Source organism: Falco rusticolus, chromosome 6 (genome assembly GCF_015220075.1).
Source record: "Falco rusticolus isolate bFalRus1 chromosome 6, bFalRus1.pri, whole genome shotgun sequence".
Taxonomy (NCBI): domain Eukaryota; kingdom Metazoa; phylum Chordata; class Aves; order Falconiformes; family Falconidae; genus Falco; species Falco rusticolus.
In genome coordinates, this window is record NC_051192.1 from 11,797,867 (window position 1) to 11,823,739 (window position 25,873).

Genomic DNA, 25,873 nt, shown 5'->3' on the forward strand with positions numbered 1-25,873 from the left:
GGGGGTGGGCGCTTCCGGCGCGCGGCGGGAGCCTCTTTCCGCCGGCAACATGGCGGAGCGCGGCGTGGAGCTGGGCTTCGCCGAGGCGGCGGGGCCCGACAGCGCCTGGCGGCTGCGCAGCGCCTACTTCCCCAGCAAGGTCGGGGGGCGGCCGGCGTGGCTGGGCGAGGCCGGGCTGCCGGGCCCCGCCACCCTGCGCTGCGGCCGCTGCCAGCAGCCCTGCGCCTTCCTGCTGCAGCTGTACGCGCCGCTGCCCCACCGCCCCGACGCCTTCCACCGCACCCTCTTCGTCTTCGCCTGCCGCGACGCCGCCTGCTACCGCCTGCCGGGTCCGCGGGGGCCCCTCTGCGGTGAGGCGGGGGGCGGGGGGGCAGGAGCGGGCTGCGGCCGCCGGCGGCCGCCCCGCTGAGCGCCGCCTCTCGCCCCGCAGTGTTCCGGAACCAGCTGCCGCGGCGGAACGACACCTACCCCGAGGAGCCGCCCCCCGAGGAGCCGCCGCCGGGCCCCGCCGCCGCGCTCCCCCGCCGGCTCGGCTGCGGCGCCGCGCTCTGCCGCGTCTGCGGCTGCCTGGGGCCCCGCGCCTGCGGGCGCTGCCGACGCGCCGCCTACTGCGGCCCCGAGCACCAGGCGCTGGACTGGCGGCAGGGGCACCGGCGGGTCTGCGGGCAGCTGGCCGCCGGAGGTGAGTCGCGGCCGGGCCGGGGTCGCGCTGCGGGCCCGCCGTGGGTCCGTCGCGCCTGAGGCGCGGGGCGCGCTGTGGTGGCAGGCGGTGAGGGCCTGCCGAGGGCGGGAAAAGGTGGCCAGGGCTCTCGCGTCCTTCAGGGTTTGTCAGGAAACCACCAGCACTTCTTTCAGGTGCTTTTCATCCCCTTCAGCGTTAATGAGACATAAGAACGTGGGACCTTTTTTGTTCGTGGAAGGTTAATTTAAGGCGCACCTTTGATCTCTTGCCCTATGTCATAAAAAAGTGAAAGGATTTAGACCAATTTTTTTCCCTTTGCAGGCTACTTTTAGAGACGGCTTATTTGTAAATTGTAAAGGAACATGCAGAGGGGGTGCCTTCACAGAATCACATCAGTAGGTGAAAAGAGGAGTGTCCATGAGGGTGCTGGTTTAGGGACCCTTTTCTTAACCCATCCTCTACCCTGCCCTCCTGTCTCATCCATATGTTTGCTTGTTTGCTGGTTTTTGAAGAGACAAGTACAGAGTATTTAAAATATTTTTTTAGGCTGCAGAAGCATCCCATTAACAATGGGGCAATGAAGCTTGGTGCATGCGATGTATCACCGATCATACATTGTGGGATACTAGTCCCAAAAACTTCGTAGGAAGTGGAAGTAAGCAGAATAAAAAGCCGATTTGTTCAAGTCAAGTTATGGGTCAGGCATTTAAAACATTTAATTGATACAGCAGAAACCTGCACATAATTAGTACTGTTGTTACGGAAGATATACTTGATGCGTTTGTGGAAGCTGCCTACTCACAATATGTAATGGAAAAGTAAGAAAACTGGTGCAGTCTCAGGGCACCCGATACACACTTAATTTGTGTGCATGTGCTGGTTAGAATGAGCTGTGTGCAGAGCTGTCACACTGCAGGTTTTGGTTTTTAAAATGTAGCTGCATTTAAACAAAAGACTGTTTAGTCTGTCTTCTGTAGACCTTGGATTTACAGAGATTCAAAGCAACATGTCACCTGTTGTAGTTTTCCTACTGTCCCTAATATAAAATGTTTCTTGCCTTTAAATCAGGCCCAGCAGTGATGTAAATTGTTCTCGCTCATGCAATGTTTGTGCTATATTTTTCCTATGTAGCTTTTGTGGAGAGTGATGCAAAGTATGAGTTGACGTTGTGAAGTGGAATCTGTTTTATCTTTTGTAGATGACTCGGAGAGTGCAATTCCAGAGCATAATGAATTCCTATTTCCAGAATATGAAATTTTGATAGAACCTGAGGAACCAGAATTTCCTGCTGATGGCAGTGTGGATTCTGATGATGGTGAAGAAACTGTAGATACATCAAAGGACCCAAAAGAACAAGAGGAACTCAGAGCTACAGGCAGTGCAGGTAAGAATGTAATTTTGTAAACGTGTACGTCTCTAATTCTTCCTAATGAAGCCAGTATCACATTTTTAAAATACTGTGATTTTTAAAGCGTTCATTGTAAACTCCTGGTGACAAAAGGCTAAATCTACAGTCATTTGTTGATGCAAGTTTTTTGCAGACGTCCCATAATGGAAGTCACTTTTAGGGGAGAGACTTACTAAGCCCCAATCTCAGGAACTGTTGAAGCGGCTGTTGCTGCTGCTCTGTGGTGTACGAAGACACGGACTCTGGTTGTGGTGCAACCAGAGACACTTCATGGTACAGAGAAGGTCATATTTATATCTCTGAGCCTGGATACAAATTCCAGATGTACGGACCACCAGGCTCAGGGCAGAAATCATTCATGCAGTTACACAGCTATATATCACTACAATCACTACCTTTTGGCTACTAGATAACCACGTTTATCTTTCTCACTTTCCTTCACAATACCCAGTTGTTTTCTCATCTCCTGTCAGATCAGACATTCTCTGTCCTCCCCTCATACATGTCTCTTCAGACATTCTATCCTCCTCTCCCACAGTGAAGCTGCAGGTAGCTGGGCATTGAGCTGTGTCCCTGTGTGCTTCCTGCAGGTAAGGAACAACTCAAGTGGGAAAAGCAGGGCCCTGAGCACCTGCTGCTGGATGCTGTTGGAATCAGGAGATTGAGTTAGATGTTCTTGGCTTGACTTGGTTCAGTTTGTCTTAGTTTATGGAAGATACTTAACAAAATCTCCTTGTCTGTGCTAGAAGAAAACTGTTCTGAGACTATTTTAATTGACCTTGAATTATGCAGCTGAAGTGCAGGCCGCTTTCCTCCTGCTAATTCATGGTGTGTTTGCAGTTTACCACGCCAGCTCTGAACACACCCAGGCTGGAGAGTTTGTGGTGTTAGCAGGGAAGGCTGCTGAGTTTCCAGCTGTCCCTTACTGTGGTCTAAAGCTGTCTCGAGTCTGCTCAGTGCCCCATGTCAATGTGAACATTGGAATGTAACAGATGCACTTTTCAGTGCTAGAAACTTAAGGTCTGGCACGTGCATGGCACGAGTGGCCTTTTCCAGATGTCACGTTCTGAAGGATCAGAATTCTCAGTGATACCAGCTGGGAGCCATAAACTTTATTAACTTATTTCCAGCATTCCAGTACTAACATCTATGTATAAATTCAACTCAAACTAGTAAATGGATCTGTGTGTGACTGAATTTTAGTATGTCACAAAAAGAAGTTTTAGAGTGATGTGTGCCAGGAATAATTCTTGACAGCAAAATGCACTTACAGGTGCAATATTGTTTTTTATTTTTGACTGTCTTGCATTAGCCTGTAACCTTTAGGGTTTTTTTTTATTTTTCTTAGGTGAAGCATTTCAGTCCTTGGATGAAGAGACATTGGAAGCGATGGCAAAACAGGAGACTGAAGAAGACAAGATCTTCCGAATGTTTAAAGAACGAGTAGCTGCTGAACCAGAACAGGTCAGAAGATGGGGCATCCTTAGAACTTAGAGGTTCTGGCACAGCATCCTGCTGCACCTGCAAAATATTTCACTGCCTTTTATATACCTACGGTTAGAAATGGCAATGGGGATGCCTCCTCATCCTCTACACACCTTGACCAACATACCCTTCCTTTTGTGTGGAACTTGATTCATGCTGTAGTAAGAATTTAGGACACCTGCTTATCTGTCCCAGACAGAAGGTGGTCAAGGTGAAAAGACACGGAGAGACTGAAGCCGACATGGTGGAGGGAAGGACTGGCCATTCTCTCTAGTGGTTTTACCAAAGGACATGGTGAACCATTGCACTCTTCCTCAACCTTTGGCCCTGTTGGCTCTCCTTCTCAGCAGAACCAAAACTGCAGAGAGGAGCTCTGTCACTGTCACCAGCTGCATGGCAGGGGTTGGTTTGGCTTGCTTTTTCTTTAAGGTTGAAAAAATTAGTGATGGCTTTAAAATTTCAACTATTTAAAACAAATCTCTCCCTGTGCTATTTCTTGCTAACACAAGAGGCTGAAAAAGCCACCTTGTAAAACAAAAGCATGGTTCCTTGTTCCATTCAGAAGAAACATAGGCCAAAATCCATGAAGGTGGGTGGAGGAAGAAGGAATTCTCTCCATGTTTTACCTGGTAGCTGAGGGGTTAAGGTGCATACCTAGAAAGGAGACCTGGAGTCTGTTCCCTCCCTGGGTGGGTTCATCACCTCTCTCTCTCTGACCATCCCCATGCTGACTGATCTGCACAAGTGTCCTTTTGTTGATAATGCCTGATTTGCTATGTAAATATTTTAGATAGTAACAGAACAACAAAGGATATGAGTGTCTGAAAATACCTCCTGCTTGGATGTTGGGGCAGTCCTCTTACATTTAGATGCAGAACAGCAAACAGAAAGAGCAGGGTTGCATTCCTGACTTTTTTATACACTTCTATGTGCTAATTATCAATCTGTTCTTCTTCCATCTCAAGACTATAAAATACATGACCTTGCATTTCTGGATCCCTTAATTAGAGAAATAGAAGTCATTGCAGTTTATTCCTGAATCATTGGAAAAATGCTGTATGAATACTTGCACGACTCAAATAGTTAATAAAACCTGTGATTTGCAACTGATAGACTTTGCCATGGGTATTACTTACAGGAACTGACCTTTTCCTGTGTACTGTCTTACAGCTTTGTCTGTGTCAGTAAATACCAATTTTATACCAAGATGAAAAGACAGTCTTGCAAACTTAAACTTCTGCTCTATTTCAGATTATAAGATACTGCAGAGGAGGAGAAGGCCCAGTCTGGGTATCAGGTGAAAATATTCCTGAAGAAAAAGATATCCCAGATTGTTTATGTGGTGCCAAAAGGGTTTTTGAATTCCAGGTATGTAAATTCATTTAAATACAGGTAATGTAGTTCAGACTTAATGGGATCTAACTGTATAGGTGTTGGCTTGTCATTACAGCAAGGTAGGTGCTACAGGTCACTACAAACTTAACTATGCTAAATTGTACTGAGCCCTTATTTACTACTGTAACTGCTTTTTCCTAGCAGACTTTCACACAGAGAAGGTAAGTTCCCATCTTGTAATTTGCACCTTCCATAAAATGGTGCACTTGTGAATACAGAACCACCTCTTAAGTAATAGGAGTCTGGTACTATCTATTTTTAAAAAGGTAAGCCTTTGAAATGTGCATTGGTAATACCTCTGGCTGGAAGTACTGAGCTGTAGAATTTTTAGTGGTAGAAGCATATGTATGGTGAACACAATGTCATGCAAAGGCAAAACATAGCTATGAAGGTAATTTCAAATGGAAGGTGGTTTACAAATGTGTAAAAGTCTGGTTCCCTATGCGTCTACTACATTGCTTTGAGAATTCAAAATTTGTTTTCTTTGAGCTGCTGTGTTACTTACTATCTTTGATGGATGTTGGTGTAAGAGAACATAAATGAATGCAGGACCCATCTTTGGGAAGAGACACAGGGAAAGGGTAGAGCGCTATGGCCTGCCTCTAAACCTTTGTTTTTCCTTCAAGATTATGCCACAGCTCCTGAACCACCTTCAGGTTGACAGCCTTGGAGAGAGCATTGACTGGGGAACACTAGTGGTGTACACCTGTGCTGACAACTGTGGTGAGGGAAGTGAATACCTGGAAGAGTTCATATGGAAACAAGACTTCTCTGCAGGCTCTATCTAAGGTCCCTTGAGTTACTACGTTGCATCATCTAAACAGAATACGTGCCTTGTTTCAGTGCATCTCTGCACTTTGCAAACAGGTAATTGAACTAGAGTCACTGATAACTGTGTATGTTGTAATAACAATAAAATTAAAAGTAGACCTTGACAGCCTCTGTCTTATCCTCCACAGGAGCTTTTACTTCAACCTGTCAACGAAGCCAGATGCTTTTGTTCAGTTAATTTCACTTCATATCTCAGTTCTGAATGTTTAAATAAAGATGAAATATTTTTGGATTGGTCAAAGTATCTTTGGTTGGCGACTGAACTTCAAGAACTTAGATTGTTGTCTGTCAGGATTTTCATTGTGCTACTAAAAATTGACATTAATTCACAGAGAAAAGCAGACTACTGTAAGATCACTTGAGTGCTTATGCTCAGGAGGTGTACAGAAGTCAGCCAAGACAAAGCTGTGTAGTGCTTCACTGTGGAACTTAAATCCACTTCTTTCTCAAAAAGTACACTGAATCTAACTCGGCAGTTCTTACATGTTCTGATGAAGTGATTATTCAAGATAAAATGCACAAAAATTAATAATGTCAAGTCAGATAAAATCAGATAAAACTCAGATAACTGAGTTGAACTGTTTCTGCATAGGACTGTCGGGTGCAGAAGCAGTTTGAACAAAGCCAGCCATAGCAGAACATATTTGTCTTGTAGCAGCAGATTTTCAAGCTGAATTGTACCTTAAGTCTGCCATCTAAGTACCCTCTGCAGACATTCTTCTGGTATTGGAGTGGCATATAGCTGAGAAAAGTGAAACCATAATGCTGGATTAACTTCAGTAGTTGCTTAACTGCTCCTCTGGCTGTAGCTACGTTTGCAGAAAAGGTAAGGCTTTTTCTCTCTCGGTATGAAATTGTTTCATATTGCCTTATCCTGCTCAAACCATTCACATCTGCTTGCCGGTGATTCTGAAGGCGATTTTATGAAAGCCCTAGGCCCACTGTTGGTGGTTTTTTCTATTTATGTATGTTATTATGTTGGACATACTCCGCTGAGCAGGCAGGGAATGCTTCGCCTATAAACTTTTGTCATCACATAATTTCTAAAAGGGTAGCTTTAAGCTTTGGTATATGTCACGGAACAGCCAACAGTATCTTGAGTCACTATAGTACAGCCTGAATGATTTTGTTGAAAACCATTCCACAGTTACTTAAGGCTCCAAGTTTTCTTGCAGAGTTAAGAATTTTGCAGGTAAGCTGGTTCAGGGTCCTGCAAAAGTATCGACATACAGTTACGTTCAAGAGCAATGAGGAATGTTCGCTGTTTCATGGCAGACAGTGGCGTGGCACTGGGGGCGTTGCAGTGTTTGGGTATCCTGAACTTACCCTGGCAAAGCTACATTATTAAACCAGCAGCTTTCTGGTAAGATCCATGAAACCAATTATTAAAATGCTTGGAGAAAGGCTGGTGTACGCCACTAGAGGGGGAGTAGAGAAGACTAAAGATTAAGGTTGCTCAGGATTTGTTAACAGCAGTGTGGGAGAGGAGGATGGAAAATGTCTGAGGAGGGTAGAGAAGAGAGATGTATGACAGGAGTATGAAGAATGTCTGACCATTACTGGTGGGAGATAAGATGTATGAGAGGATAGAGAATGTCTTGATCTGACAGGAGATAAGAGAACAACTGGGTATTGTGAAGGAAAGCAAGAAAGATAAATGTGGTTATCTAGTAGCCAAAAGGTGTTTGCATGCTTGTAGTGATATATAGCTGTGTAACTGCATGAATGGTTTCTGCCCTGAGCCTGGTGGTCCGTACATCTGGAATTTGTATCCAGGCTCAGAGATATAAATATGACCTTCTCTGTACCATGAAGTGTCTCTGGTTGCACCACAACCAGAGTCCGTGTCTTCGTACACCACAGAGCAGCAGCAAGGCTGAGACAAAACTTCATTTTGGCTGGAATGAAACGCCAACTTAGTAAATAAAGAGACTCTGGTTACATTGGGTTAGTTTTAGATAAAAGCTGTTTGAAAGAACGTGCAAGTCAGAGAAAGGAGGTTACTATTACTGGAAACTTACTTGAGGAAAAGAAGTTTATTTTTAGTTCTCAGCCCATTAAGCTTCAAGCACAGTTCAGAGGGAAGATTATGTACATACTGACTGCAATTGGGAGGGCTTTGACATTCTAGAGGAACACTAATATAGTGAGACTGTTATAGTTGGTAAAATACAAAAGTAGTAGTTAAAGAAATTCTAAAAGCTAAGCAGGGATCTTTTTTGTTCTAATTCGGCCAAGTGTAGCTATTTAGGACTTGCATAAATCCCACCTGCTGAACATAAGGCAACACATACTTGAACACAAACCTCTTTAACTGGTCATCCATCTAGTCTTAACATACTAGAAATATTCAAGCTAGATGTTGCCAGGGATATGAGTGCTGGTAAGCAAGCCAGAGCACTGTTAGGATTCTCTGATAAATGACAAATTGCTTGTAGTAGTGCATGTGCTATTGAAAAACTCGGATTAAACTAAAAAAAGTTTTCAATGTAGTTCACTCTTATCAACTGGGTAATTTTAAAATTCATTAAGACAGTTCCCATAATTGTATAAACAGGGTTTATTGTACATGTGGCGCTGAAGGAAGAAAGAGAAGGAAGGTATATATTATATATATATATGTACAGTGAGCCATTTTCATTAGAATAAATTTATTCTGTCTTGCTTAATACTGGAAAGAGGGAATGTGTCTGGCACCAAAGAAATTTCAAATTGAAAAAAATCTAAAAGCTTAAGTTCTGAAAATTATAAAAACCATGGTCTTATGGAAGGAAGTTAAAACATATATACATGGCAATTTAAGTGGTTTATACACTGAGTGACACAGTTGCAGTTGTCTTTTAAACCAACTTACAGATCTTCTATCAATAGAACTGGCATTAAAACTATTTAAAAGCTAGAATATAAATAAAACTTGGAGGGACTGCTCCAGGAACAGCCCAGTAAAGCAAGTCACAGTAACTCAGTAGATATAATCAAGAATACGGTTCCCCTTGAGCATCAGGGAAGTAGGCACTAACTGGGAAATAGTCCAAGTCCTGGTGTTGCAGTTTCACTGAAGTCCATCTCTTGTTACTGCTGTGCCATACACAATACCTTTGAAAATATACCCCTGATTTCTCTAAAAGATGTAGAAACTGTTACGTTGTCTTTCTGAATCCCTTTAAAATAGGATAGATGTTTTCAAATGCTTCATAGATTTCTGCTCGTACTTTAGCACCTGGAAAAGGAGGGTACCTTTCACCAAATAATTTTAGCTTTTAGAAGGTTTATTTGAATGCAACTGTATAAAACCTATGTGTATTCATAGATCCCTATTTTTAAGATTTTTTTTTTAAATACACATTTCATATACAGCATACATTACTAGCCTTCTCGCTGTTTATTCTGGTAACGGGTAAAACTTTGATTAGCATCTTTGTGCTTATGGGGTTTTTCTATACATAATTTCTGCAGGAAACCCAACTACAAAGCACAGCTCCACAGGCTGTTTCTGCAGAAAGGCCTAACTGGGGGAGAGTTTTTTGAGAGTGTGAAAATCTGGGGGAGCAAGGTCTGGCAATGAGACTGCTGCAGAGCCCTGCCACCCACCAGACTGCAGGGACATGCTCCTCCTTTTGTCTGTGAGTCTTGTGGGGTTTTTTTTCCTCCACAGTAAGACTCGCAGGAGGGGAAAAGGAAAGGTGTAGGTGGAGTGCCTGAGGTTAAGGAGGTCCTAGAGCTTGGGTATCTCTCCTTCTTTGGCTGCTCTACCAAAGGAGAATGGCAGCAGCCTCCAGCCAAGCTGTCAAAGAAGTTAGCTCAGTCACGCGCACCCAGCCCACAGAAACACTCAGCTTTCCCCAGAAACATTACCTGCGCTCTTACAGCTTTTTGGGGACCTGCATACTTGATTAGGATTCACGTTCATTGCTTACATGGATTTAGCCAAATTTGTGGTTTGCTTTGTGCACTCATCCACAGAATACTGTACTGTTTTTAGTCAGTACTGGGATTTTAGTCAGTACCGGGATCTCATCTCTCAAAGAGTTCCTAGCAGCTTACGTACCTCTGGTATCATTGTGTGTTCTCTGTAATGCAGTCTAAGTCTAACCTGTTGGTGTAAGATAGTGTCTTCACTTACCAGTTAAAACCACTTTTCCAGAAACAAAAATAAGCAGAACAATTCTTGGCTTGATCATTCTGTAGATCAAGCCAGGAAACAATTCTGGCTCGTAGCTGTAAGAAAAGAGAGTGACAGTGTTTAAGCATGCTTGCAGACACATGTTCCAGTCTTTCATCTGCAGGACTGCAGGAATGGGCAGAGCAGATGTACACTTGGCTGAAACTTGGAGAGAGTAGCAGGGAAGATGATTCTGATGGGTTCATATTGGGCAATCTCAGTTACACCCAAGGCAGTGCAGCAATGGGAACAAAGTGCAGTTTTCCTTCTGGTGCAAGGGAATAATTTGAACAGATGTCACTGTCTAAGCTAGTCAATATGTAGCAAGAATGAAACATAAGCAAGTGTTTTGTTTTGTTTTTTTTTTTTTTACCTGCTGAACTGCTGGTGTGTGAGTACCAATCCTTCTAATCTGATGGGAAATTTCACATCACAGCTGCCCACCATGTTCTGAATTTTAAAATCCAAAAATTTTGCAGGAAAACCCAGTTTCTGAACAACTCTTGCATACTTCCTCGCTGCCAGTCTGGATTGCTCCTCACTGAAGTGAGAAAAAGATATTATTGCTTCAGTAATACTTAACTGAGGAAAATGGCATTAAGCCACATATACATAGCTGGGGGGGGGAAGAAGTTTTGCATCCAAAATTAACAACTAGCACTGGTTTGCATGCTAATTTTGGTACTAGGATCCTGAAAATAATTCATGTTGTACTCACTGTTCATGAGGCAGAAAACAGTAAATTATAAATCCACATATTTCACACACTTAAAATATTAACTCAGGTCCCTCTAATGGCATGTGAAAACTGTAACTTAAGTTTTTGGTGTAAAACAACTTTGAGCTACTACTGGTAGAAAATGTGTATTTTTATAAAAATGTGTGAACTGCCAAAATTCACTGTTTGATTCAGCCCAGGCATTCAAACGCGGACTGAGCACAACTGCACACTGTTGCAGAACTCAGTTTGCTTCAGTTTTGTAAATGGCTGAGGATGTGGTTCCTCCTAATGCAGAGTAAGACAACTTGAACTTCAAATGTCACCAGGTAGAGAAAGCATTTCCTGTATGGCTCTATCCATTCATCTGCTCATTAGCTTATTCCTTCTGGATTCCTAGCAGACTTCTTCAGAGCAGAATTTCTCTCCTGCCCACTGCAGTTAAGCTTATGTTTACTTTTCAATTCTTACACTTCAATGATCATGTTAAGAACAGATCAGACTACAGGGAACAGAGACTTGGAGCTCTTGGCCTGTGATGAATGAAACTGTTCAAATATAAAATCACCCTTCCTCTGCCACCACCCCTACAGTTTAAGCAGTTCCGGCGCTTAGTCAATGAAATTTTTAAATTACTAAGAAAAAAAAAAAAGATAACTGTAAAGCCAAAAAAGTGAATATAATAACCTCCGCAAATTAGTTTATCAGGCTGTATGAAAGAGCTTCAGAAACAGAACTACCGTTTTCTCTTTCAGTCATGAAAAGACATTTTGTGTAGAAATGTATATTAGTCTATTTAAAATAACTGGGGAGCAAGCTTAGTTGTACCTCTACAACTCTGGTGTGTATATATATATACAAATACTGCATACAGATAATAGTACTTCTAAAGCATCGTGGTACAAGAGAAAAGACAGCCTGAATTGTTTGCTTGTAATGCCTAAACGTACCTTTTTGCTCCTGTGCACACCATTTTTCCAGAGCTGAATATAAGCGCAGTAGTACGTGGTTCTCTTATTCTCATAATAACAGCAGCGAAACGCTGAAATGTGAGCATTGAGACTATTAGTGATACATTGCTGTAATCATTACGTTAAAACCAAATTTGCATAATCTAAGTAGCAAGTTAACCTGTAACGCAAAGAAATACTAAGTTCAAACATAATTATGGATCAGTTAAAATTTACTTGAAATGCTTAAATTGTATGTAGCTTCAAAGACACACTGAGATGTAGTCAGAGAGAAAGAGTATTTACCATTGCATTCCTATTTTACTAAGCTCATCTCTCATTACTGTACATGCAACATATAAATAATGCTAACATTTGCAACAGAGCAAGAGAGACAATCTTAAAAATAATTAAAAAAATTCCTCCACGTGTCTTGAAATTTGATCTGTTACAAGCAGGATGATGGAAGGCTTCTGCAAATATTTTATGATCTCTTGTTTCTGTGTCTTAAAAAACTGGACAGCGTTAGAATACCTATCAGCAAACAGAACAGCTGGAGATCAAAGTTCTGTATAAACATAAGTCACCTCAACTTCGTAGGTTGAACAAGGCAGCCCAGTTAGCCTTGGCTTTTCATTCTAAGTACTGTAACATCTCTGCCTGCATTTCCAAATATTCTTAAACTCTTTGAAGCAAGAGAAACTGGTAACTGATGCGGGCATACAGACACACAGACAGACCCCTATTCCTCTGTTGTATTTAACTTGGACCAGTTCACTGTGCAGTCCCATACAGTTCTGTTCTGTCAGTCTGTTCTGCTGACAAAACCAAGGTGGTAGAGTGATTACCTAACAGCACATTTGTCAAAATACAGCTTAAATAATACAGCCAAGCAACACTTTTGACAGAACGTACTGACTAAACGTCAGGAGTGTGTTACATAACCCTTCTTTCTCTCTGCTGTGGAAAACAGCATTTTGTATTGATTACTCTGTTTTACACAGCCACCTACCCCTACCTTAAGAGTTACCATGGCATGCTCAAATTTTTGCTGCACTAGTATCTTACTCACATGCAGTTATGTAACAGCATCACTGATGTAAACTTACAGTAACAGTTATTTATCACAAATGCCTGCATGCCTGCTTTAATCCTTGAGAGCAGAGTTCAGGTAAACTGCACAAAGTCCCAAATAGGAAAACAAAAAACCTACCACATCCCAGGAAAACTGCAGCCTTTCAAACACAAGTCAATTCAACTACACAACATGTAAACTTTTATTAGAAATAAGTGTCCAACTACTGTGGCTGCAAAGGTAACGTTTCCAAGAGAAGCCACCCAAAAGAAAAACAAAGAGACATAATTTTCTTGATTCAGTGCTCCAGGTCCTCTGCTGTTCAAAGTTTCCCAGGCTAAAAAAATCCCACAGTTTAACAAATCGCTATTTAGAAGCAGCAGGCAACTTAGAAGTTGACATGCAAAAAAAAAAAAAATCACTGTCATTTTGTTGTTCCACCAAATCCAGCCATTGGAAGCAAGGAGATAGCAGCAGTACTGGGGAACAACGTGAAAGAACAGCGCTCAGAGGGGAAGCCAGATGATAATGTACAAAATGAGTGACTGTGCTGCGACCACAAGAATTCCAGGGGAGCAGCCAGGTGGAGGAAGCCAATGCATATACAGAACAACCGTGGCTCTGGCAGGAGCCCAGGAATTGAATTCTTCCCTCCTTTCTCCTTGTTGGGAGACAGGGAACAAGACTTTGCCGTCAGACATTTCACAGGAATACAAGAAACGAATTTTGTGAGCACTACAAAGAAACACCCATAGGAATAGTAGCAGAGGCCAGATTCACAACAAAAAACTTGGCCAGTGTATTACACTGTTGGTTAGGCTGTTCCTAAGTATGCTGTGTTCTTTCTAAATCTACCAAATTATAGCCTGGTGTAAAACACAACTACATCAGTATAATAATACTTTTTACTAATTTGACAGGATGGTCTAAGTTTATTAAGGATTTCTTTAACTATAGTATAAAACTGCATCTATGGCAGGAAGGTTTTCCATCTACCAACTACACCCACAACCCGTGCCTTTAACATACCTGTTACAGGATGAACTCCAATACATTTCTCTTACCTTGGGATTATATTCAGCATTTCGGGCACGAAGCGCAATAGTTTTTAGGTCAAGTTTGCAACCAAGATTCACCGTGGACACAATATTCCTGAAGACAGTTCAGAGACATACATTAAAAACCCGATAAAGAATGCATATGTCTTCCTCATTTTCAGCAAGCTTGATTAATTTGATTTTTTTTACTTTTTTTAAAACTTGTTTCTCCAAATAAGTTTCAATAGCATCTTTCCTATTGATGTTGAGAGCCCCCACCACAATCAGGAAAGCTGCTAGAAACAGGAGACGATGAAATAACAATAACACCATCTCAAATTTTCGTTGGTGTGCCCTTCAAGAAGGAAGAAGAGGTGCAGGACTAAGTGGGAATAACCAGGGGGTAAACCCATTGCCAGGTGACAGGATAGCAGGTCTCTAGAAAGTTTTAAGAGAAGTTCCTAGAGCAAAAATATCTTTGGAAACTTGTTTTCTGGGAAGACCCTGAAATCTAAAGGTCCTCAATGGAAAGAAAAAAAAAAAACAAAAAACAAACAAAAAAAAAAAAAACGAGGAACTACTCTTTCAACCATTTGTCTCTGTGCCTTCCATAAATTGCTGTAAAAGTCTCTTTAAAACTAAAGCTCAGTGAAAATACTTCCATATCAAACCCCAAAACTAGTTCTAAGGGTTTTTTTCCCCCTTAAACAAACTCAGCTGTAGCCATGAACTAGAAAAGGGAACATGGAATGCTAAGTAGAACTGTGGTCTAGCTCCTAGACTAGCAACTAGTTTCTTCCCCTTTACACTTCTAATTCCCTTTCAGCTGTGATAGTTCCTGTATTCTGCTTTAATATCTCACTAACAAAGTTCTATGCACAGTGATGTGCAGCTATTTGCTTTTCTGTGAACAGGTCACAAGTATCCAGTAAATTATAAATGAGAATAATTTTCTAGGTATACATGTTCTGAAATACCCAATTATCAATCAGAATACTTTATAGCTAAGCACGAGGAACTAAAGTGCATAGAGTTAAAAGTTACAATGGTGCTAAATGAAGACATACATAACAACCTCCACTGGTATGCTTAAAAGATTTGACAAGAGTTGACAAATCACTAAGAAACTATATTACTAAGTGGTTTAATAACAAAGCTAAGCTAAAAATAGAAGCAAAAATTACTCATATTGTTGGTAGAGACCCACACAGTCTCACGATCTCCCTTCCCACCAAAATGCAGTACTCCCATTTCTGATGTGGCCTTGGTCCTAAGTCTTTAAAGGGCTATCTGAGAAAGGACACGCTGCACTAACACATGGGACACTCACTGTAGCTGTGGCACTATCCCAGAGCTCTCCGACGCTGGTGTTGCAGGAGTTATGGGAGTCATTGGAGTCATTGGAGAGGTGTACAGAGGTGTGGTTCCCGGTAAAGGGGCTGTGGTAAGAGTCTGTGAGTGGAAGAGCTGGGGAGTTTGACCAGATGTTCCTTGCGTTGCTTGCTGTGATGTAGATTGCTGCACTGCTTGCTGCTGCTGCTGCTGCTGCTGCTGCCGCTGCTGTTCCTCTAGGATGGACAGACTGTTGGTGCTCTGGACAGGCTGTGGTGTCAGTCCTGTGCCATACGGCATCATCGGGCTAAAAATTGGAATTCCTGGAGTCATTGCACCCTACAACAGAAAGCATGAAACAGAAACTACAGATCATGTTGACTCCATTTTGGTTTTAAGAGAAAAAGGTTTCAGAAGTCTAAAAATCAATGTAAACCGATCCTATCAAACCTGAGGCACATAGTAGTAACTCGCTAAAAACAGAAAATCCTTGGAAATGCACTTCTTCTACAGATTAAAATATTACCTCTAGGTATCTGTCAGTTCTAGCATTGTTCACCTCCAGCCAGTGATGCTGACACGCTTCTCACACTACTTTGCGCATATGTCTCAACTTTGACCCACAATTTAACTTGCAATTGTTTGAACAAGGACTGTGGCCATCATACCAAATTCATTCATAGCACAGCAACAGTCCATTATGTATGTTAATTTAAAAGGCAATCACCAAAATTACATTAGTACTTCCAACTCATCAGTCATATTTCAACTTAAAGGAACCCCATATATCTGTGTATTTCTTACACCTCTAGATAGACAAGTTGATGGTTTTAAAATACTGCTTTATATTAGTATTATTCAGTACCTAGCAGAGTTCTTCAGATCCGAAAACAAAAAGCTGAAGTTACGGAAAACACTTTGACAAAGAAATTCACATCACAGTTGCATATTCAATCAGTTGCATATTCAATCACTTGTTCTTACCTGAGGAGAGGCTAAGCCTTGAGCATAGGGTGGCAAGCTGTTGTTCTGATCCATGATTCCAGTTATTTCTTTGGTGAGGCCAGAAGTATTTCCTTCAATTAATTTAAATTAACTTTGAATCCTAGAGGGTTTTTAACCCTTTAAAACATTCCAGCAAACTAGCTTTTTAAGCCAAGCTGAAAGTGGTAGGAAAACATCAGCTCCAGAGAACTGTGTGTTATGAGTCTAAAATGCTAATCAAAGCCTGAAAAGAGAAAAAGTAGTATCCTGAGAATATAACCTAAACAGAAAACCAAACCCAAACCTATCAGCTGCTGAGTTAGGTAAGAGACACCCACATAAAGATAAATATATCATTCGCACACACATGCATGCACACACGCACAATCCATAAAAATAACCTTTTTCAGGCACACTCGACAGAAATGTTGCAGCATGCTTCTGCTGAAGTCTCTGGCAGGTAACCTGGCTCACATGAGCAGGCTTCTGCCTAACGGAACCCTCCTACACAAACAACTCAAGCTCTTAACGCTCATTCTACTCCAAGCTTTTCTTTAGCTGGAAAAGAACTGATTTTTTAGAATTTAATTCCCCTGACTACTAACCAAAAAGCTTACTGACACATTGCTTCTAAGTCTCTTTCTGACTAACATTTGGGCTTCCGAAAGTATCTTTTCTTCTGTGGGAAAAGCATCGCTGGTCAAATCGGAACTAGGAAAGCTTCTTCCATCCCCTTCCATAAAATAAGGCACTAACAGATTTCAAACAACAATGACATGCACTTTACGAGAAAAAAAGAAATAGGCGAAAGCCAATTTCAGGCACACCAGTGAAATGTATAGTTTTAAAAAAAATAATAAAAAATCATCCACACGTCTGTTGCCATGTTGCGGAAATAAACAACACAAGTGAAGAATTCAAATGTTACAGCTTGATATCAAATATTTTTCCATTAATTATTTTTCTTAACTAGATACCTATTACCCAGAAATAATCAAGGTCATTTTTAGGCCAGAGGCAGACCACCTCAAAATTTGAAGAGAGCCTATTCAGTGTGCAGTTTTGTTGTTTTTTTAAGGTATGACTGCTCAGAATTACAAGAATATTTATACTGCAGATGAAATGGCATGCGTTTTCCCCTGTGACCACAAGATATTATCATCTTTACTGTCACCGAAGGTTATCAAACAGAGCATCCAGGTTTTACAGGTGGGAGAGAGGAGTGAATTAGAAGCCTGAACATCACCCTAGAAGAAATCAAGTCAGCTCCTCACCAGCCCAGCTGTTCAAAGGCCCGGCAGCAGCCGTGCCAGGACCCGCAGCCAGGACCCCACCTACGCAGCGGTCCATCGTGTGACCACCGCACCGTGGCTCCGGGATCCCCGCTGCCAGCGCCCGGGACCCTTCCGGCGCGGGGCCCGGGCCCAGAGGCAAGGGCCGTCCCGCAGAAGGCCCCGAGCGTCCCCTCAGGGTCTCTCCCTCGGGACGCGGCAGCACTCGGAAGGAGCCAGGTTCGGCCTGAGGCGGCCCCCGCCACCCGCCCCCGGCCGCCCCAGCCTCGGCCCCGGCCGCGTCACCGCCCGCCCTCCGTCTCAAGGCTCTGCCGGCTTCTCGTCCCGCCAACGGCGGCCGCTCGCCCCCCCCCGGCGCGCCGGAGCCCCGCGAGGCGGGGGCGGCCGCCACCTCCCCGCCGCCCCGCCCCCGCCCTCCAGGCCCGGCCCGCGCCATCGCGACCCCGCAGGCGCTGGCACCCGCCGTCCCCTCGCCGGGCCGCGGGGCGGGCAGCGGCCCCTTGGAGAAGCGGGGCGGGGGGGGAAGGCGGGCGCGGCGCGGACGGTACCTGCCGCTCCCGGCGCCACCCCGCCGCACAGCGCCCGCGGGAGCCAAGCTGCGCCCCGCGCCGCCGGCGCGTCCCGAGTACGTCACTTCCGCCGTGCGCCCACACCGCCCGCCCCGCCGCCATCTTCAGTGAGGGCGAGGGCAGGCCGCAGCGCCTCCGGCCCGAGGAGCGGGGTGGGCCGGCGCCTTGCAGGGGTTGTGGGCCTCCAGCAGTGCTCAGCGTCGGCACGCGTGGCTCCTGCGCCAGGCCTGACCGCCGGCTCCTGTTCTGGAAGTCGGTGGTTCACCATTTTGTAGCTGCACAAAGCGCTGCCCCTCACTCATTGCCGCAGAGCCGCACGCCCCGCAGTGCCGTGGCTTCGCGGTTCTCAGCGCTGTCTATGCACAGCTGCCGTAGAGACTTCAGCAACGGCAGCTTTTCCTCCTGGGCAGAGGGACACGCTGCTCCTCTAGAGGACACAGCTGTTCCCTCCCCCGCGCTTCTGCCCTGGCACCTCCGTGGTTCTACCCCAGCCCTTCCCGCCTGTTCCTACTCGCCCCACGGTGCCTGGCACTGCACCCCATGTCCCACCTCGAGGAGCTTGGGTGCTTCCTCACCCTTCCTCTTCTCGATGTTTCTCAAGGTGCTCCCCCCTTTTCCCGCATAGGGGCTGCCCTGCTCCCTATCTGCCCAAACACAAGGGGCTCTTCGGGTCACCTCACCGCAGCCGCTATCAACCCGCTCGCTTTCTCTACAGAAGATAGGGGCTGACAGCGCTTGAACCGGGCAAAAACCGCTGCTGCGCGCCCTGCCCGGGGGACCCCGCCAAGCCCAGTCTGGCAAGGGCACCCAGGGAGCCCACAGGCAGCCGCGCACCGGGGTGGGGCCGCCACCAACGGCCGCGCCACCAGCGCCCCCCGCCGCCCGCGTGGGGCTCGACGTCCTCCAGAGCAGAGGAGAGGCCGCCGCCGCCCTCCTAGAGCGGTAGAGCACCACTTCCGGCTCCGGGGCCGCCATTTTGCCGTGAGACAGCACTGCACTGGGCTGCCGGGATGCTGTCCACCGCAGCTTACGCGGACTTCGAGCCTGAGATGGGCTACGAGCTCGGCGCGCCCGTGCAGTACCGCTTCTCGCCCTACACCTTTAACGGAGGGTGAGGAGTCGCAGGCAGGGGGTGGGGAGGTCTGAGGCACTTTCTTCCCGGGGGAGGGGACCCTGAGGAGAGTGCCGGTGGGGCTGGGTCTTCCTCGTCTTACTCTTGCCTCTTCTTGGCACTCCGTGAAGGTTTGTCTCCACTTGCGAGCGCCTCTTTTTGTAGAGAAAGAGTGGCAGCACGGGGGAGAGCTGGGCTCGGCCTTGGCCTGGGCCGAGCGTCCCGCGGGTTCTTGAAGCTCTTCAGGCTGTTCTTGCCTGTCCGTGTGGCTTTTGGCACAGTCGGGCTCCCTGAACTTTTACGGGTTAAAATGAACGCCTTCCTTTCCTCTCGGGGTTGTTTGTTTTATAGTGACTTAGGAAACGTATGTAACGGTTACATTACCAGCTTTTAAACCTGTACCTGGGTTGAAGGCTGCCTTGTCATAACTGTTCAAGGTAGGTGATGTTTTACAGACACTTACACCGAGTTGATGACAAGATCTGGCCAGGATAGCATTACTGGATTATTTTTTTTATGATGCCTAACTGCTTTTTAAAGGACATCTCTTCGTTACTTCATGGTAGCGCACATGTGACAATCACAAAACTAGTTACTTGGGAGTAAATAACACAGGATAACATCAGATTAAAAAAGTGACTGTCATTTAAGTTTAATGATACTGGTCCTTATACTTGGCTGGAGTGGTTTTGCTTCAAGAGCCAGACTGTTTTAGAAGGGTGAATCTTGCATTAGCAGGCATCTAAAATTGCTAGTCTGTTGAGTCTGGTTCTTGCATTGTATAGAAACTCTGTTTTACCAAGTTTCCGTACAGTTATTACACAAAATTGAGAATCATGTACGTGTATTTTCTTCAGTGTGTCTTTCCAGTCTTGAGTCACGTGTAGGGATGTGCATAGTGGGAAGCTTAGCGAGAGATAGAAGATGCTTTACAAAATGTGAGTCTAGGTATAGAACTACCACCTAGTCTGTTCCTCTGTTGCCTAAGAAAATATTTGTACTAAAAGTCATGATTGTATGAATACTCTTCTTTAAGGACTGTGTTGGCGATTGCTGGAGAAGACTTTTCTATTGTTGCCTCTGACACACGACTGAGTGAAGGTTATGCAATTCACTGCCGAGACAGTCCAAAATGCTACAAGCTGTAAGTCCAGATCTTTTAAGAATTAAACCAGATGAAAGCTCTTTTGTATTGTTGGGCATGTCACCTGCCTGAAAGGATCTATCCTTTTCTTTAAGCAGAATTCTCAGAAAAACAGTAATAAAACTGATTTTGGAGCCATGGTGACCCTTGATGTAATGCAAGATGTGATGCGATGTTGTAAATGCAGCCAGATTTCTTGTTGCATGCTCCTGAAGTTAGCTGGTAACAGAACATTTTTAGCATGACACAAGGCTTATTCTAAGCTGGGTATTTTTTTGCCTGGAGAATCAGAAGAACTTTTGTCTTAACTGTAGCAAAACTTAATCCTGTGGTAACTTGTTCTGCTTCATCAGGACACTTGGTGTTGGCACACAAGTGTGCCCACTGCTGCCAGTTGTACTGTGTCTCTCTAGTCAACCATCTGGCACTTCAAAGAGGTGTTTGTTTTAGGAGAGATAAACCTGTCAGTAGTTCCATTATTGAACTTCTTATGCTCATTTTTTGTGTATCTTGACTCACCTAGATGGCATCCCCTTGGTTTAAAATTTGTTTACATTCTTTTGACTGTAGCAGCTGCTTACCTAGTAGGTTGTTATCAGCTATGTAACAATTTTTTGGTGTATGTTTTTTTTTTATTATTATTATCAATGACACGAGATCATACGAACTTATGTTTCTCCTGGCTAGCACCTTACTACATCTTTGACTCTCTGATACTGTCTCAATGGAAATTACTGTGGTACAATCTGCATAGTGTATATGATGGCTTTGTGTAATTCTGCTGACAGGCTGAGACAAGATTTCAATTTAAACTGTTTTCAGAATCACTGCTTTGTGTTAGTCTGTAAGTGTGTGTGACTGTAGACTCTCACTAATTCACTAGAATTTAAATTTCAAACATGCGCTCCTGTAGTTAGTGTTCATGAAACATTTTGAAACTGAGCAAAGAGCTAAGCTTCTATAATGCGTCCGCAGCCAGGTAACTTCTGTTGTGCTGACACAAACCCACCTACAGCATAAGTGTTGCATAACCATCGTACAATCTTCATGCAGTCCTCTGGCCACATGGGGTAAAACGGGGCCGAGTGGTATGATGTAACAGGCTCCCCAGCTCAAAAGAGCTCCTCTGGCAAGACTGAATGGTAATAGCTAGAGTTGGTGGTGCATGAAGAAATTAAGAATTTCTTTTTGTCAGTCTTGCTGTGGAAGTCAGTGGATTGAAGGAAGATGTCTGCATGGTCCTGCACTTGAGTCCTCTGCAAGATGTAGGTTGTAGTTGCCTTTTATGCACAAAATATCTGTTACTACCTTTTAAGCAACTGTTTTTGGTAGCGTTAGAGAAACTGACAATACATTTGGTGTTTCATAATAATCTACTGTGTAATGAAGTCGTATAGTTCACACTAAATCTAAAATCACAACAAAATTTTATGTTTTACAGAACAGAACAAACGGTCATTGGATGTAGTGGTTTCCATGGTGACTGCCTTACCCTTACTAAAATTATTGAAGCAAGATTAAAGGTAGATAACTAACTTACTGTATTTAGAAACTTAGATTCTTAGTGTTGCACTTGAGACCAATAATATGGTATGTTTTAAATACAATTTTTGCTGGTTTTCTTCAAGTGTTTGTATCCTAATTATATAGCTAGTTAAAGATCAGACAGGGGAAATTGATGCTGTGATCTTACTAAGTGTGACGTCACAAATTTAAAGAGTGGCAGAGCTGGAAATGAGACTATTAATGAGGTGACATCTATTCTTTGCCAAACTTTGGAGAGATGTTAATTTTTGGCTTGTAAGAAGGCTTAACTTTTAGACCAGTGTGTTTTCAGTAATCATGCTAGTTAATACGCTTAGCATCAGATTCTTCTGTAGTGAGGTTACAGAAAATGTAATTGATTGAGTATAAAATTTAGTGTCTGACTTCCTTCTTGGACATACTGTACCACTTCCAGATGTACAAGCATTCCAATAACAAGACCATGACTACTGGGGCTATTGCAGCAATGCTGTCTACAATTCTGTATTCTCGACGTTTCTTTCCTTACTACGTTTACAACATAATTGGTGGACTTGATGAAGAAGGTAAGGCTTTAAACAAAAAGGGAAAAAAAGGGTACATTTCTGTGAATGGAGAGCTATCTTTTTAAGTCTCGGGTATACTGAAGGAGTAACAAGGTTTGTGTTGCTATTCCTGACACCTGCCTTTAGGCATTTTCGTACCCTAGTTTCTGCTACTAACTTGGTCTTCCATTTCTGAAGGTCTGGAAGTCTAACTATGTTGCAATTACTTGATTACAAGTGAGATCTGCTAATATTGGTTACCTCTCATACTTTACTTTAGGCTGGAACACTTTTTTAACAGCGTTGCTGGATTTTTTAATTAGGTCTTTAAAGGAGATGTTAGCAGTAAAAGTGTATATATTTTACTCAGGCTTGTGAGTGTGGTAGAGGTTATTAAGTATAAAGACTGACTTCAGAGACAGGTTTTTACAAAGATGTTTTTAAATGTTAACTAGCCTCTAATGAAAATCATGACTTCCACATCGAAGTATTTTAACATACAGCCCTTCCAGGATTTACTGGGCTCTTGTCCAATGATTTGGTTGAGTTGCTAAAATACTGTGTTCTCTGGCTTTGAGCAGGAGGTGGTCGTGTTTGGGTAATTTGAGCCATTCCCCCGCAGTTTGTTGCTACTGTTATGTTGCTTTCCCAGCCTTGTTAAGACATGTCTACGATACATGGAGTCTGGAAAGGGATTAAGTCTGCGGGGCGCAGTGTTGAATCTCAGATCGTGAGGGTGCTGTAGCAATTGATAAGAATCAGAGCGCAGGTTTGTATGCAGGGGATAAATTTGGGTCCAGCAAGATTGGTTTGTTTCCATCTGGTGTTACTTTGTGGATCTCTGCGAGCTTTCTCAGGGCTGTTCAGCTACTGTGCTGTGCTGCCAAGCGCACAGGCCAGTTTATTAAATTCAGTGCAGCCTGTCTGAACAGAAAGGCTGAGCTTGGCCACGTGCTGCGTTTTGACTGGCATGTCCTCATCAAACCCTGCTACTTAAGAGCTACAGTGCATCTGTATCTTTGATATTGGTGCAAGCTAATAAGGTTTGCACAATCTGGCCTGACTCCAGAGGGAAGTGCATAAGAGACCAGAGCGTCATCCCTGGTTCCAGGAAGGCAATGCAGAGGCATCCGAGCATACTCACTGGAGGTAATTCAAGAACTGTATCGTTCAAGAGCAATGACTAAACTGCCTCTTTGTGCTAGCTCTAGAACCAGCAGAGCTCTTTGTGCAGCACTGCAGTCTAGCACATCCTCCTGCTTTGATTATTCTGCATCAGCACTTTTTCTGTGGTAAGTACTGTAGAAAACATCTGTTAGAGCATTGTTATACCTTAAATATTGAAAATAACCTCGCGTGTATCACCAAGCCACAACCATGGTGAGCCTACTTTACAAAGCATTGTCTGAACATACTGCAGTGTTATTTGGTGGAAGTTTGCTGTGATATGCAATACACCAGAGGCTGCTTATGCAGAGAGCTAGTTTTTTATATAAATGCTTCTCAGTGTCGAGAATCTTTCTGGATTATGATTACATACTGCTTTTTTTCAGGGAAGGGAGCAGTATATAGCTTTGATCCAGTGGGCTCGTACCAGAGAGATTCTTTCAAAGCAGGTGGATCAGCAAGTGCCATGCTGCAACCCTTGCTTGATAACCAGGTAAAATAGTTGTTTCTTAATGCCAGGAAACATTTGTGACATTCAAATTAATGGAGCTTTACTTCTGGGGAATATTACTTTTGAGGGAAGGTTTAAATATATTAGAGGTAGGACCTGTTAAAGCCACACAGTTCATTAATGTATGGACGACCTTCTCGGAGAAATCAAAAGTTTTGTTTTAGAATCTAGTTTTTAATATGCTACAAACAGTGGACTGCATGTTTAAAATTCAGGTAGATGTTTTAATTAGGGATTTGTATTACCCATGGAAGCTGTTTGGGCTTTTTTGTTTTGTTTGGTTCGGTTTCCCCCCTAGTTTATAACACAAATATGCCTGTTACTTAGCATGAAATAATAGTAAATTAAGAAGACAGAATTAGTAGATGTATGTAATACCTATTATCATTTAACATACACTTGTTTAAAAGTCTTAAGTTTTGTGCAACTCAGACACCATTTTCTAAGAATGTTTTTACATAAAACTAATGGAAACTTACTCAATTAAATCTGTCTACAAATACTTGAAGAATATTTTCATATTTGGTTGAAGCTGTTAATCGTTGAATGAGAGAAATACCAAAGCATGTTTTACTCATTTAATTCTTTGACATTGATGTTGGAATTCAGTCACTTGAGCCTGATGTCCACACAGCTTTTGTGCTTAAAAAAGCAATAAGCACTCTTAGTTCTTATCAGCTGAGAAAGGAATAGAATCTTTTTTTTTTTTTTTTTCATTTAAATGACTTCAGGTTCTCAGCTTTGACTTAATTTTGAAGTTTATTAACTGACGAAAATAAAATATCTTCTGCAGAAACAAAATTGTCATAAGTAGCTTTTTATGGCTTATAAGTTTGAGGCAAAGTGAGCGACCCTTCCCCTCCTTTTCCTGTTCTGATGCTTAAGTGGACACTTAAGTTTATCAGCTAAAATACACTATTTAATAGGACCAGTTATGCTCCAATATAGACTGTTATATTTGAATTCTAGGTACATTGAGGAGTATTTGCTTTTAAGAAATGTGCCCAAGTACACATGACCAGAGGAAAGGGGTTGTGTGCAGTACTGAATCTGCTAATCCATTAAGAAGTTTCTGAAGAATTAGATCCGTTCAGCTCTGAACATTCATTGCAATCTTGTATGTGCTGAACGAGTGGGAGGAGCAGTGCTGGCTGTACACTGCACCGGCTTCTAGGTACTTTTGTAAGATTATCAGCATTGGCAAAGTTCTGATCATGCAGCTGTAAACTGTGTGGAGGAACGCTTTTGCTAGATTTCCTTTTCTAAAACAGACCAACCATTTCTTCTTTTTAAGTTGTCTAAATCTGCTCATTCTAGTGCAGAGTCTGAAACAGCTTTTGCGCTAGATGGATCTTGCTTTAAAATGCATTTTCATCTTTTCTTAGATTGGCTTCAAGAACATGCAAAATGTGGAACAGGTACCTCTGACCCTGGAAAAGGCTTTGCAGCTGGTTAAAGATGTCTTTATTTCTGCTGCTGAAAGAGATGTGTACACTGGGGATGCGCTTAAGATTTGCATTGTCACAAAGGACGGAATTAAAGAGCAAACTATCCAATTACGAAAAGACTAATTCACTTCCCTAATATACATGTAATCTATGATGTACAATTTACCTGTATTATGAAGACATTTGTCTTATTAAAATTTTTCAAGAAGTTTGACTACTGTGATGCTGAATATTTTCTGTCTTTCTTAGAAGTGATAGTCGGTTTTAGAAAACAGCAGTTCATGGTAAGGAAGCAGCTAGGAGTTCCGGGTCAGCTTCATTCATCTCATCTTAATCTAATGATCAATCTAATTCCAATGTCAGTTTAATCCCCTTCTCACAATCCCTTCTGCTACAATACTGTGGGAGTTTAAACTTACTAAAATTTAGGTTCACAGACTTTATTGATAATGCTTTCAGTTCAGCCTTGATGTAGTGAGAAAAGCACTTGTTCTGTACGTGCT

At 43.2% G+C, this 25,873-nt stretch overlaps 3 protein-coding genes across 6 annotated transcripts; 2 read left to right on the top strand and 1 right to left on the bottom strand.

The window, feature by feature from the left end:
• Positions 1–21: 21 nt before the first annotated feature.
• On the top strand, positions 22–6,045 carry PDCD2 (programmed cell death 2). Of its 2 annotated transcripts, XR_005104802.1 has the most exons (7): positions 23–350; positions 431–682; positions 1,881–2,066; positions 3,439–3,554; positions 4,827–4,943; positions 5,597–5,837; positions 5,930–6,045. XR_005104802.1 is itself a non-coding variant. In XM_037391169.1 (6 exons), the coding sequence occupies exons 1-6, from the start codon at positions 50–52 to the stop codon at positions 5,756–5,758; spliced, it is 1,134 nt and encodes a 377-aa protein (XP_037247066.1). In that variant the 5' UTR covers positions 22–49; the 3' UTR covers positions 5,759–5,907. The 2 variants fall into 2 exon arrangements, 1 of the variants encoding a protein (XP_037247066.1); XM_037391169.1 differs by lacking the exon at positions 5,930–6,045 and having other exon boundaries at positions 22–350; positions 5,597–5,907.
• Positions 6,046–8,343: 2,298 nt separating this feature from the next.
• LOC119149653 (TATA-box binding protein) lies at positions 8,344–18,726 on the bottom strand. 3 transcript variants are annotated; one of them, XM_037391172.1, is made up of 8 exons: positions 18,470–18,726; positions 16,060–16,303; positions 15,074–15,414; positions 13,771–13,858; positions 11,632–11,723; positions 10,337–10,504; positions 9,925–10,019; positions 8,344–9,021 (listed from the first exon to the last, which is right to left on the bottom strand). In XM_037391172.1, exons 2-8 carry the CDS (start codon positions 16,111–16,113, stop codon positions 8,942–8,944), a joined length of 918 nt encoding a protein of 305 aa, XP_037247069.1. In that variant the 5' UTR covers positions 16,114–16,303; positions 18,470–18,726; the 3' UTR covers positions 8,344–8,941. The 3 variants fall into 3 exon arrangements, with proteins under 3 accessions (XP_037247069.1, XP_037247067.1, XP_037247068.1); XM_037391170.1 differs by lacking the exon at positions 18,470–18,726 and adding an exon at positions 17,900–17,981; XM_037391171.1 differs by lacking the exon at positions 18,470–18,726 and adding an exon at positions 17,334–17,590.
• A 144-nt stretch (positions 18,727–18,870) lies between these two features.
• PSMB1 (proteasome 20S subunit beta 1) lies at positions 18,871–25,584 on the top strand. The gene is made up of 6 exons (XM_037391173.1): positions 18,871–19,031; positions 20,068–20,175; positions 21,617–21,698; positions 22,136–22,265; positions 23,798–23,904; positions 25,308–25,584. The coding sequence occupies exons 1-6, from the start codon at positions 18,931–18,933 to the stop codon at positions 25,491–25,493; spliced, it is 714 nt and encodes a 237-aa protein (XP_037247070.1). The 5' UTR covers positions 18,871–18,930; the 3' UTR covers positions 25,494–25,584.
• Positions 25,585–25,873: the final 289 nt, after the last annotated feature.